Source organism: Strigops habroptila, chromosome 2, assembly GCF_004027225.2.
Source record: "Strigops habroptila isolate Jane chromosome 2, bStrHab1.2.pri, whole genome shotgun sequence".
NCBI classification, from domain to species: Eukaryota; Metazoa; Chordata; class Aves; order Psittaciformes; family Psittacidae; genus Strigops; species Strigops habroptila.
In genome coordinates, this window is record NC_044278.2 from 47,955,740 (window position 1) to 47,969,467 (window position 13,728).

A 13,728-nucleotide genomic window follows, 5' to 3' on the forward strand; every position below is an offset into this window, starting at 1 on the left:
CTAGCAGCCTCAGTTGTGTGCCAGGCCTTTGCCTCTTTTTCTCTGTGTGTGAAATGTGCTATAGAAAGCACAGAGGGCATTACACTGAGACTAGCAATTTATCACCAGCATAACCCTGTAATATCCCATCACAAGTTCACTGGATAACAAGCCAGGTGATATTCAATTAGCAACTAACATCTTAATTTTCTTAGTTCCTGACTTTTGCTGACAAATCATGCTAGTACTTGGCAGCATATCAAAACGATAGAACCACACAATTTTAATTGCATTCCAGGCACATTAAAATGATCACTTCTACTTCTTCATTGACAATACAATATGTTTTTAGCAGCAGAGAAATGGACCGAACCCTCATTATTTCTGAACTATGAGTCCAGCCCCATGAACATACTAATAATTTTGTTCTTAAAGCATTCCAAGCAAATTATAATTACTGAAGGTCTTGAAAAGAGTTAACTGGCATTCTTGGCATTGCACACCAAGGTATATCTAGCCTACCTTTATGGAAGTGCTGCAATCAAAACGGAAAGATTTCGTTTGTCCATTTTCAAGATACACCTTCAGAACATTTGGCATGAAAAGAAGTGAATTGTCCTTAACTGTTTCCTGCCAAGCAAATCAGTGAATCAGATTACAACATGTAACAAGGGAAATCTAAATGTTGTTCTGTAAAAAATTACATCATTCAGACAGATAGGTAACAACTGAAAAGGTGTTTGTTGGCTCAAACTGAGAGCAGAATTAGCAATGCCCTGCAACTGTCTACTCATGCTCATTACAGCTGTACTCTATAGGTCTCTTTCCCAGAAAAAATAGAACTATTCACATACATTTTATGTCTGGCTTCGATTATTTTCTTTCCCTAAGTTCTATCTCACTGACAATAAATGCTGCCTCTAAAGCTGAACCATTTAAAATAAAACAGAAAAAAAGATTACTGCTTCTCTGAATATTGTGAGCTATTCAGTGTCTTCAACCAACAAAACAGGAACTGCAGATTCATTATTAAGAATTACAATCAAGATATTTTACATTCTCTTTATAGCTGGATATTAAATGCTAATATCTGTCATCATTTAAGAAGAGTAATATATAACATTGCTACTTAATTGCGACAATTTATAACAAGGATAGTAAAATAAACCAGGAAAAGGAAGGAAAACAAAGCTTTCTTGTTTTTCTTTGTTGTTTGTTTGTTTTTAAAAAAAGCAGAAACTGCTTTATTGCTTTTAACAAAATGCAGTATCAATTTATATTTTGAAGATAGCTGGATAAAGATATCGGTGTGGAACAGTGTTCTGGCAAATTATGAAAATGAGCCAGGAGTTCATGTTTAAGGAGGAGTTCAGTGCCTCTCAAAGGAAGGATGACTTTGCCTGAGGGCTGGAAACAACAAGTTCAAATAGATAAAAAACTAATTTTAAATAGGTCTGTAAGGTAATGTTAATCTGTTTTCCTGACATGCTACTTCTCTTGAGTTTATGGGTTTTCCCACTACGAAATTACTCTCAAAAAGAAACCAAGCAAGCGTTATCAAGACTATAAAGACAGACATAGATGTGCTATCACCACAAAATGCATTCACTAGCATTTTAATTTTATTTTAAGAAGGGACAATTTTTTTAACAATATTATGGGCTCAGTGGACTTTAAAAACACATCTTCTGAAACAGAAAACTCTTTCCCTTTGCAAGCCTATCACTGTTGTTCCTACAATACAATTCCCTCACTTTCCAGTCTTGTGGTGTACCTTTGGATGAAATGCTCAGTCCTTCCTGAGTTTAAACAGTTGAATACTCACCGACACCTGGCCATTGATAATCACTTCTTCCGAGAAGCGCACTTTGACAGGATTGGACTTCAATCTTGCCTTTTTTGCAGCACTAATAAAAGCTGATTTAGGAGACTGGAAGGAAAAATGATGACAAAATATATCACATAGTTTCAAGTTCAAACCTTTCCTTTTTCAGTTATTCCCCTGTTTCTCACACTGGCAGCTCCATGTACACAGCAGCACTGCACACCGAAGAACGGAAATACAGTCAAACCATAATGCTTCCTGAGACAATACATATGTATACCCATATAAGGAACCACTGATGCATACTCCACATACTGAAAGCTGTCCCACTGTCAGACTGGAGTGATGAGAAGGGCTCTCAGTGTACATACAAATTCCTGGCAGTGCTTCCCCAACGACTGCTGTCAACCAAACTGTTTGCATGAACAGACAACGACCAGTGACCAGCCAGTGACCCTTCAAACACTGAATGGATAATTTTTGATAATCCGTGATCCACTAGATATAGACACACACACAGCTTTTGCCAAAGAAGTGTCTGAGAGTTCTTCAAGTGCAGTGGCATTCTCAATATATTAACTCACTTCAAACCACAGGTTAGAAGCACCAAAAGGCATGTGCAGCATGCCAGCAAGTTTCCACTGAACATACCCCCTTCATATACCCTCTGCAAGGCTTGCCTTCAATAGATTAGACACTTTGTGGGACTTCATGAATTAGAAGTCTAGAAACATTCCTAGTTTTCTTCTGGGACCTGACTGACTTTTGCCTACTACATTATTCAATGGACTCACCTGTGATCAAGTGTTCAGCCCTTGGAAAAAAATTTCTCTCTCCATTTGAGGAGTTTGACTAACAACCCCTTTTTAGTAAAAAATTAAATATTCACCATTAGTGGTATTTCCATTTTCAGCAGCAGAAGCAAGGTAGTTTTATTTTCAAGTCAGTTACAAACACAGTGCTTCTGGCATTGCCTAACTCCATAACCATGATACTGGGCAACGGAAGAAATTCTGGCTGTGGCTGAAAAATCAGTGGGCTTTTTCGGGCCAGGTTTTGGTCCATTTGTTTTGGTATAATGTGAATTAAGATCTTCAGAATCGTATTCTAACTCCTGAGAAGTAGCCCTACCAGTTTTGGATACTGAAAAGACTAAGGCATGTTGGTTTGTCACTGAGAAATAAGTGCAGACATCAGTTATAATGATCCAGGAATAATTTCCTATTAGCAATGCGGCATGACAGCTCGTAAACACGGAAACTCTTGTCACTGTCACTCAAATTTTGACTCAACTAACAATCTGCAGGAGTCATGGAGTAGTCCAAAGCCACGTGCTCTTGTCATTTCTGAAACTGCCTTAAAGGTTATTTTTCTTTTGCTGATGCAGAAGCCTTTTTGTAGTTACTAGGAGGAAGAAGTCTCTAGCTTGTTTCTGTATGCCACTGATTTATTATCACGTCAAAAACATGGCAACTGTTACCACAGGCTCAGTATCAACCAGTGAACAGGAATGAAAGATGCCACATTCTCCCAGGAAATATTAGAGCCATCCGATAATTCCTGGAGCACAAAACAGAACCAAGAAATAAAAATAAATGCTTCTTCACTTTTACAGTTCATTCTTTCTTACCTCTTCTCTAGCAGCTATGACCATACACCTTTTTAATCGGTAACAGTAAACGACAGAAAATTCAGTACCATGATCAAACTAAGCTCAGCTTCCAAAGCCAGTGCTGAAGAACGCAGATTTGAAAGAACCACCGAAAAGAAAGAAAAAATGTTAAAAAAAAAAAAAAAGTTGATGTCTCAGGATGGAGGACCCAAAATGCTTCTTCAGCAAGAAGGGACAACATGGAAACACTGAAGAAGCATGCTTACATATTGTACTCTAGAGATGAATGCCTAGAAAGGCACAGTATACCAGAACAGTAAGATTAATATAACAATTCTACACATGCCTTTTCTAATACCCCTCCTCTCCACATAGTCCTTTTCTGCAGTGTGTAAGGGGGATAGTCTATATGGCATCCAAGTAATGGACTACAACTTGTTGATTCCCACTGCCACAGGGAGCACAGCTATAGCAGTAGGCTACTGCCTCTCCCTTGCAAGGAGAAAGGGGAAAAGGGTGGCTTTCACCTACTCTTCTTGCTGGAAGAGGCTTTTTACAGTTGCTTGCTCCTATTCCATGATTGCCAATGAGTCACCAGTCTGGCCTTGCTTTACAGGCAGACTACCAAATTTTTTTCTAGATTCCGGCAAGGTTATTCCTATACAGCAAATCTGGCAAACTGCTGAATGGCTCTGTTGCACTCTACAACCTCTCTACAACCTCTCTCTTTTCCTTTCTATGACCTCAAAAGTCACCTGTGGGGGGCATAAACAAATTATGTTGTTGCAAAAATGTGATAGCAGAGTCCAACACAACTGAATGATTTGGACATACATGAGTTCCCAAGATTCCCACCGGAACATGGGGTTTAATGTACATATTGCATAGCAAAGGAAGCACACCATGGTCTGCCATAAAACATGGGGCTTCCCTCCCTTCCCATGTCTGCTGTGGCAACGTGGTCAGGACTCCGATCCTGGATGAGCCTGGAAGCAGATTGCTGTCTAAAAAGCTTCAAACTATAAAGCAAGGGTGTAAGAAAAACTAGAACAGCTGTGCCAGGTATTTGGGGGAACATTCTCTAGTGGTTAAACATTTGAATAGTAGCACAGCTTTTGCATTTAACTGCACAGTATCATTGCTCCTACCTCTGCATCAACTTGGCACTTGACATTTTCTCATTAAGAAAGGAAGTGTTCCAAAAGAGTGTGGAAAATACCTAGGAAAACAGTTGGATTTGATTGTTTAAACTTGCTTGTCTAACAAAGCATCAGCAAAATGATGTGCTGCTCTATTCTATTTTAATGTCTTCAGGTTTGTAGGCGAAGAATGCTAGCAATTAACGATTCTCAGAGTGCCAGATCCATTCGTTTCTGATACTCTGTCTTTTAGCCAAATGGAAGTCTCAGTTAATGACCTTAAGCAGTAGGTGTTTACGCTGATGTAGAACTTTTTTCACTGCAAGTAAAGTATTTGCATTGTCACAGATAAAAACAGCTTAATTAGAGTGACTGTTGCAAATTGAGGGGACACATTTTAACAAGGAGTAGAATTATTTCAAAACCACAAACTTCACACTGTGTGATGTAAGCACTGTTTCCTGTCAAAAGTTGAAATTTATCAGGATCTTAAATAATATTTACTTTTTTATACAGAATTCAGTAAAAATTCAGCTGATCATTTCAACACTACCTGGAGAAATTGCTAACAAGAGAAAGGAAGTATTGCATAGATGTTTGCTTGGAGGAAATGATAGTGAAGATTGAGACTCTCCTTTGAACCCTACTTACTAGGGAGTGTAATCAATGGGCATCACATCAGCAGGGTCAAAACATGAGAAATGCTGTATTTTTCTCATTTTCTGGACTTTTCAAAATTAGATCCCACTTTTGTCAGCAGCATTACAGCAGGTCATTTTTTGACAGATCATAGAAACAATATCCTACATTTTGACAGAAAGGGGCAAAAGTCCCTTTGAGTGCTCTTGCCGGTAGAGGCGCTGCAACAACAAAACCTTTACTCATGCTCAAGAAAAAGAAGGATTAAGCATTTAGAAGAGCATTAGCGTAGTACTGAGCTACCATAAAGAAATTAAACAAGACAGCAGTGTGGCACAATCATAAGGTGAAAAGAAAACCTACTCTGTGACAATAAGTGTAAAAATCATCAGAAATACCACAGTTTTAAATAGTCACAGATTGTATATATGCAATCAATTTCAAGCCTGTTACTTAAAATCAGTCATTAGTTTAATATGAAATATTATGTTAGGAAATAAGGAAAAATTGCATGACTGCAAAAATGTGTTCACTTTTTGGTCCATCCCTAAAGGCAATTATATGAGACAAAATTTAGCAAGCAAATAATACATGAATAAGAGAAAGAATTAAATTTATTAAGTGTAACAGTACATAATGCCCAAAGGCAAACTAAATACTGCCATTCATAGGTGTGAGAGAGGCTGAAACAACTACACTGGCTCACAAGAGCGTTGTAGAAGAGAAAGTAGGGACACAGAAGAAATAATATGGAGAAGTTTTACTGTACAGTAACTTGTAATAACCATAGAGCACTGACAGGTCATCATCAGGAGTATTTCTTTGTTAAATTCTTGGCACAAATTTAATTGCTGAAATAGTGGTGAGATTTGGGTTCTCTCTTGAAAGTTGGTGACCTATCATAGACAATTATATTTTACTCTTTGCATTATTTATATTTTACTATTTTTAGATGGTACCCACAGTCTGATGATTGGTCCCATATGTGTATAACATGTATGTGTAAGATGGGGAACAGCAAAACCTTACTTTAATGTAGGCACTGAGAAAATCCAATCCATTTCATCCATAGTCAATGACAGCCTGGTTTACTGTTATTGTCCCCAAAACCATAAGTGAAACCACAGGTCAGCTTCAGACACTGTGGCACATGTGGACATGCAGCTCATCTTGTGACTAGATGGGCCTGGGCAATCTGTCTCTGTGTTTATTAAATGTGGAGGTCTTCCATAAAACCCCCTCCCCTAGCCTTTTGAGATCCTGCCTCTCCAAAGTTCAGGCCTTTGTGTTCATGGATTACTCCTTTACATTCCTGATTACCTCTCATAGAGAGGTGACTGCTCTTAATCAAGTGCAGAAAAGTACAAGAGATCAGACATGCCATAGTACTTCTAGCCCTACAGCTCTTCAAGGATGAGGACCTTTGGGAATCTTCACACCATACAAACCCAGGCTAGTAGTACCATGAAGTACTATATGAATAATAATGTACATGAGATGGGAGAAAGGGCTAAGGAAGACGGAAAAGAGACCTAATGGCCCCTGGAGAGGAGGGGAGAAAAGAGAGAACTACAAGGAGAAAATGATGGACAGGGTGAAGGGCAGAGGGGCTCTTTTCCACTTTACTGAAACAATTAACATGGAAGTTCATGCTGAATTTTCTCACAGTCTTTCTTGGAAAAATGCATACAGCCTTCTTAGGCCTCCAGGAAGAAAGCTCAGGAGCAGCAGTGCTCACTGAGATTTGCATTACACACAAACTGAACAAGAAAGGCTGTGCAGCACAGGTCTGACATGAGAAGAGTCTGCTTCAAACAGCAAAGATGAGTTGAACAGTGGCCATGGACAAGCCAGCCCTTTCAGGAGGCAACCCCGTGATGGCAAGTTTGTCACTAACCACACCGTGATCACGTCCTGTGTAGGATTAAAGCTGTGTATGGAACTGACCATGCCAAAAAGCTGATGTGGAAGTTACACAGTGGAAAAGGTCCTCAAGATGACTGTAAAAAATATACACGTTAAATAAAAAAGCTGTAATTTCTACACAAACTTCAGAACTTCAAGCAATCAAAAATAATCTGGTTCAAAATGCTCATGTCTGACTTCCAAATGATTTCTTAAACTACACCTCAGTAGTCTTTTTTGGTTTAGATTTTGAAGTCTTTGTGATGGCCCTCTTTCTTTTTTATATCCTTCTTTACAACCACAAGTCTAGATATGGTAGTTGCTGCTATTATACAACTCCAGAAAGCAAAGCAGCATGAAAAATACTGGGAGACTCTCAATAAGATTGTTGCCACAATCATTACAATCCATAAATAAGTGTTATTTATCGTAGTTTTTCTGCAAACATTTTGTCTCAGGCATATAACTGTTATAACAAGAAGCATCTCTTTCAAAACCGAAAAAGATCTTATCCTTTTCCCATTGCAGAACTTATGCACAGCAAAATTGACACAGATCTCAGCTGGGCCTGGACTACATCCAAGGAGCTTAATAGATTAATTATGAAAGTGACCTATCAAATGATCTCTACACATAAAATCTGAACAGATATCAAAACAAGCAAGTTATTTGATTTGAGTAATGCTTAAAACTTAATAAGGTAATAATCAGACCAATAGTCCATTTACACAACAAAATAGTCAGAAATGATAATCAAATGCTCTATTCCAGAAATCAAAACTCTGAACTGCTTGAACTACTCTAGCTGTTCAGTGACCTCCTTATGAGCAGTGGTGATATGAACCTAGCAGAGATTCATAGATTGATGGAAAGAAAAAGATAGCCTAATGCTTTGGTTTGGTCCTAATTAAAATTAAATTTTAATGAGTTTAAGCATTAAACAAAACTGAATGCACTTAAGCAAAAATGATCCACAAAGCTTTCAAGAAGTACTAAGTGAACTACAGAGTACTATAAATCTAGATTATGTCTACTTTCACCTACACTCATAAAGCATGGTTACTTGAAAGCTCGAAAACAAAGCACACTCTAAATAGCCCAAATATAAACAATTAAGAAACAACACCCTTGTAATCCATCTTGGCAGATACTTTTCATGCAATGATAGAAAGAAAAAGGTTCACCATCAAGAAAAGGAATCAATGAAATATTTGTAAAGACGTATTTCTGCCAAGAATGGGGAAGAAGTTAATTCTGTTTAAAAGCTTTTACTTTTCCATTGTCTGGTTTCTACTTCATCTTCACAGTTTTATCGGCAAAATAGTAAAAGCAAAAACAGAGGAGGCAAAATTAAAGAAAAAGAGAGACCACATGTGCATCATAATCTTTGAAGAGATAAACATTGTTTCCAAAGTATAAGACAAAAGGTATTTGCCAGAAGACCCACTGCACAGGTGACCAGGACAGGCACATAGCTGACGTGCAGCAACACTCAGGATGGCAGAGCTGAGAGGGATGTCACCTAACAGGCTCAGGCACTACTGACAGTAATGTTGTGATAGGATGAGGGCCAGCATAGGCCAGCAAGGCAACTCAGGAGAACCCAGGAAACTTCACAGCCCAGGGTTTGCATAAACTGAGGGACCTTACTATGCTTCAGAGCTCCGACTTGACCACACACCCTGGCAGCATCCCAACTGCTCCCCATCCCTATGTATGCCTTCATTTTCACTGCAGGAAAACTTGGGATTGAAAGTGATAAGGGAAGGATGCCATGAATCAGCAAGACCCTGGTCTGGACAGGTAGGGAGGGACAATAACAGTGCACAAACCAGAGGAAATCTGTAGGGTGCAACAGTCCTAAACGTGAGGCTCACCCAACTAAGCTCATCCCTGACTTCAGAATAAAAATGGCTAAATTAAAGCTAGCACAGATATGCAGACATCAATCACATCTTTTGACTGCTCTGTGGACATTCTTGGGGAGACAATCTTCATGCCTAGAGGGAGATAAAATGTCCATCAGCCCCAAGGTAGAGCAGGGGCCTCTGACCAACATGCCAGAATGGGGCAACACAAATATACGTATATAATAAACACATTAGCCCAAATGGCTGACAGGACAGCAGTGTTTCAGTGCCATTCCTAGCTCAGTGACATGTAGAGGTAGGTCAGTTTTGGTATAAGGTTTTGCTGCTACATAATGAGAGGAGCAGTTTCTGCCTTGTCAGGCAACAAACAGGGCTTGGGCCCAAAAAGCTGCGAAGATACCAGGTTATGACTTGCCTTCTTCTCCAGGTCAAAGGCTGGAGGAGGATCACACCTATGCTATAAGGTGTGGCCCTCCCACTGAACATGGAGTGCACAGTTCATTTGGGTTTCAGCTTCCCTTACATTCAGTACATACAGGCTTGCTCTTATGCTAGCAGCACAGTGAACAACACTTCACAGATACGTAGTGCTACGCTCTACTGTCCACTTTTAAGGGCTACACATACCTATACTAATGCATGTGCCCCTTCTTCACCGGACATTTAAAGAAAAGAATGAAGCCTGTCAACAGCTGAAATAAGGCAAGCAGCATAAAAAGGGCAAGTGGGTTACATATATTACATATATTCCCTGTGATCGAAACCACTGTCTGTAATCCAGCAAGCTTTAAAGGCAGTTAGGTTTCTTTACTTTATCAGACAATGCCTGCATTTTCATTTAAGGTGGTTGACCAGATCCCAGCTCACCTTCCTGCCAGTGGTCTTACTGCAGCATGACAGCTCCTGCCTGATTTTGCTGCAGAATGTGTGCTTTTCCCCCATGATTTAGTTGCTGTGCTTCTAGAAAGGGTACAGGACCAGTACAACTACCTGGTCACCTCTAAACTAGCCAGAAAGGCTAAGCCACACAGCACTGGCCATGTTGCATTTGCACGATGTGTATTTTGGCAGCTTCATCAGATAAACTTATACTCTCATCTTTGTGTCAAAACCAACTCACCTCTTATTCTTGGGTGAAAAGGATGCAATTATCCCTTGTTAATCAAAACTGTTGTGTATCAGGCTAGCCAACAGGGAGCTGAATGGACCTGTTGAACCTGAAATCACTTCTGATACATGGCTGAGGCCTCTCAGCAGCCTGCAAGGTATGCACGAATGTGAATGGATGTATGGGAAGAGGGAGAGGTGCTTCCTCCCCTGGCTTGGCCTATCTCCTTTTTCATGGGAGATGGGTTTGAGCTGATGGGTCAGGAACCTACTCCCACATACCACTGAGCGAGGTACAAAGGAACGTCTCATCAGCCAGTTCCGAGATGAGCTGCAGTTCTCCCAGTCCCTTCATGCCAGCCTCATGCAATTGCCTATCTGTATCTTCTCTCTCCTCACCTCCACACACCCTGCACTAAGATGCAGTTAGAGCTCTCCTTTGCCTAAAGTACAGCTGGTTTGATATGGCACATAACTCTGTGGGACTGAGGCAGAATAAAAAAAACCCCAGGAGCTGCAACAGATCAGAAACTGAAGCAGAACTGAGAGTCCTGGTCTACCTATCTTTCAGGTCTGAGTTTAAAGATACTGTTATTACTTAACTTGCTAATGCAGTTTTTGAGCGCAGGACCCTGTAACACAGTCTTAACATCACCTTTAAGAGACACAGCCCTTATCTCACTCATTTCGTTTTATTGCACAGATAATGTAGAGACATGGACAGAATATAGGCAGAAAAAAAAAGCTGCTATGTTGCTAGAAAACTAATACAGAAAACACCGATGGTACTTACAGGGTAAGGTTGAACAACAGTAAGGAGAATTGATTCTTTGCAGCTTCTATAAAAAGAAGGAAAAAAAAGTAAAATCAAGTAAAAATTCATACTTTTATTCACTACAGATAACCAGCTTCTCTTTTTCATGGAGAAAACTGCAGTAATACAGCAAAATGTTTATTAAAACGACATAGCAGTGAATTGCAGAGATGAATAATATGCCAAAATAACAATGAATGTTAAAAAATAAAGTTTTCCCAATCTGAAAAATTGAATTGACTTAACTTTACAGTTTATACTATGAAATATTTGCCTCATCAGTGAGAATGGCATGCTGAAATAATGGTTTTCTTCAGCAAGAATGGAATAACATTTGATTAATCCTATCAGTTTAGCATCTATAGACTACAAACTTCTTTCACCTACTTTACAAATGCAAGTCAAATTTTACACCATCTAGCTCTTGTACACTTAATGCCAAATTTATATGAAGATAGCAGTGTTTTCAAAATGAAAATGAGGACAAAATTTAGCCCCCATTTCTTCTCTAGCACACCTTTTTAAAAGTTTAATATTTAGTGAATACCCCCATTAGAACTTTTGGTTTTACAAGATTGCTAATGAAAGATTTTTCTTTAAAATTGAACAGCTCTTCTTTAGGATGAAACTAATAAATGGAAAACATACAAGCAGCTCTAAAAACCGCAACTGATTTACAGGATAAGGAGAAAAAAATTATTAGGAATCTTGATAAGATCGAGTTGTCTAGACAAATAGCAAATGTGTATTATTTTGACTACTGGTGGGCAGTTTGGGATGGTGGATAACTGGGGAAAAGTAAGGCTAAAGTAGGAGAAGAAGGAAGAAAAGCCAATCGGAGTCAATATCTCTTATATTGACATTTTTGGTCAGATGGCTGCTGAGGGCAATATTAGCTAAGAAAAGGCCAGTTGCCTTTTGTTGAGATGGAGTTGATTTTCTGTTGGTTTTACTACTTTCAAACCCAATCAATTGCTTATTGATGTGATTTATTGCCTGGCTCAGTGAAGTGCAACTGATTTGGCATGCCTGACCTGTTCAGCAGAACTAACTAAATCACACTGTACTGGTCTCATACAGTGTCACCTTATATGCATATTCACATCACTGATAAAGCCACGAGTCATGCAAGGGGCAAGGTCTGACCAAATATCCCCTAACTAAAAAAGAACTTGTTAAGCTTCAATTTTTACTCCTCTTATTAAATACACACATCATTACACTAAAAGAGTATTCAAAAATACTCAAAATAAACAAAAAAAAAAAAAAGAGTTTTCAAAAGGAAGAATTGAAGGCTTTGGTTGCTCATCTGTGCTTGGAACAACAGAAATAAAATTAAGTTAGAAAGTTAAAAAAAAAATGAGGAGCTACATGTGGTGTAAATTAAATATTCTGCCACAAACCAGTATAATTTTATCCCCTTTAGATATCACTATAGCTACTTCAATGAATTTCCCACTATTATTTTTCATTTAAAAAAAACACGTTCCAAAGTTAAACTCCAGCAATTATTTATTCAATCATGTAACAGCCTTTATTCACATTGCTCATATTTCTGAAAATTTACAGTTAATTTTTAAAGGCTGTAAGATACAGTTTTGGAAATGTCCACAGTTATTCTTTATTCTTCATTTATTATTCTCCACTCTTATTCTTGACGAGTTTATATCTTACAGTTTTTAAAAAAATACAATCTCTTTTGGCTAAGAATGGGATTCCCTCTACTTTTTTTCTATTCTACCTACCACATTTTTGGGAATCAGAAATGCACGATAAGAAACATAATTTACTTCAGGAATTTCACAGTCACATGCTATCCACATCTATTTAATTTGTCACCTCAATATTAATCTAGGCATACAAGTAGACAGAAAAGCCCACAGTTGTTAGCTATGGGATTAACTGCAGCTCTGGCATAACTACTCCACGCCCAACTGACCTCTTCAATTACTTTAAACCCACTAATTTATGTTTCTTGTGTGACACGAGATTACCACCACCCCTGCCCTCGGGTGCTCCAGCTGTCTTAGAGAAATGTACCTTTAAAAGAGAAAATCAGCTTCTCCTGAAAATGGTTTTCAGCTCTTCCTTATTCTTGGATTAAACCTGTCCAGGTTCCAGTGTAGGCAAGATTCATTCTAAACTAACAAGAGCTTTTTTTAAACCAAAAGGTCAAAAGATTTATTTTGGGGACAGGACTTTCTTAGAGGATAATCACTTGCATTGGAAGGATGCTAGACCCTGGACCATTCAATCAACATTTGAGACTATAAAAAAGCCATCTGAAGTATCTGGACCCAAGCATGTTACATGTACACAAAGCTGGTGTCAAGCACCACATACAGTCCCCTTATCATAAATGAAAACATTTTCTGTAAAACACATGCTATATACAAAACACAGCACAGTTACAAGAAAAATAAATATTTAATCAGCAGCTTTTTGATCTGCAGTACTCAGCTGCGACTCCACGGCTTATTTTAAAACCTTCTCAACTCATGATGACAAACCTCTATACCACAGCATATTACTTTCTACTTCCAATATGGTTAGCAAATCCTATATATCTAAATTATAACCCTTGCACAGTACTTGAGACTGTCAATCGTACCATGTATTATATATATCACCGTAATGGAAAAACAATGGAATCACCTGATCATGTACTGTGAACTCTAAGTTTTAGAGCTTAAATGTATGTATAAATATGTATGTCCATGTGTGACAGTAGAACATCTAAGCAGTTTAGATTAGATTACATAAACTAGGTATGTCAGCACACTTCAATGTGAGCTACTTCTTTTAAACCACTTCTGAAAAAAAACCAATTGCAGCCT

At 38.5% G+C, this 13,728-nt stretch overlaps 1 protein-coding gene across 4 annotated transcripts in view; it reads right to left on the bottom strand.

Moving 5' to 3' along the window:
• Window positions 1–13,728, bottom strand: part of FRMPD4 (FERM and PDZ domain containing 4) — a 298,110-nt gene that overhangs the window by 20,609 nt on the left and 263,773 nt on the right. For all 4 annotated transcript variants that reach the window (XM_030474900.1, XM_030474891.1, XM_030474884.1 and 1 more), the window contains 3 exons: window positions 10,871–10,916; window positions 1,805–1,909; window positions 502–609 (listed from right to left, as the gene is read on the bottom strand). In XM_030474900.1, coding sequence (XP_030330760.1) covers window positions 502–609; window positions 1,805–1,909; window positions 10,871–10,916 — 259 coding nt within the window. The remainder of the gene's footprint in view (window positions 1–501; window positions 610–1,804; window positions 1,910–10,870; window positions 10,917–13,728) is intronic.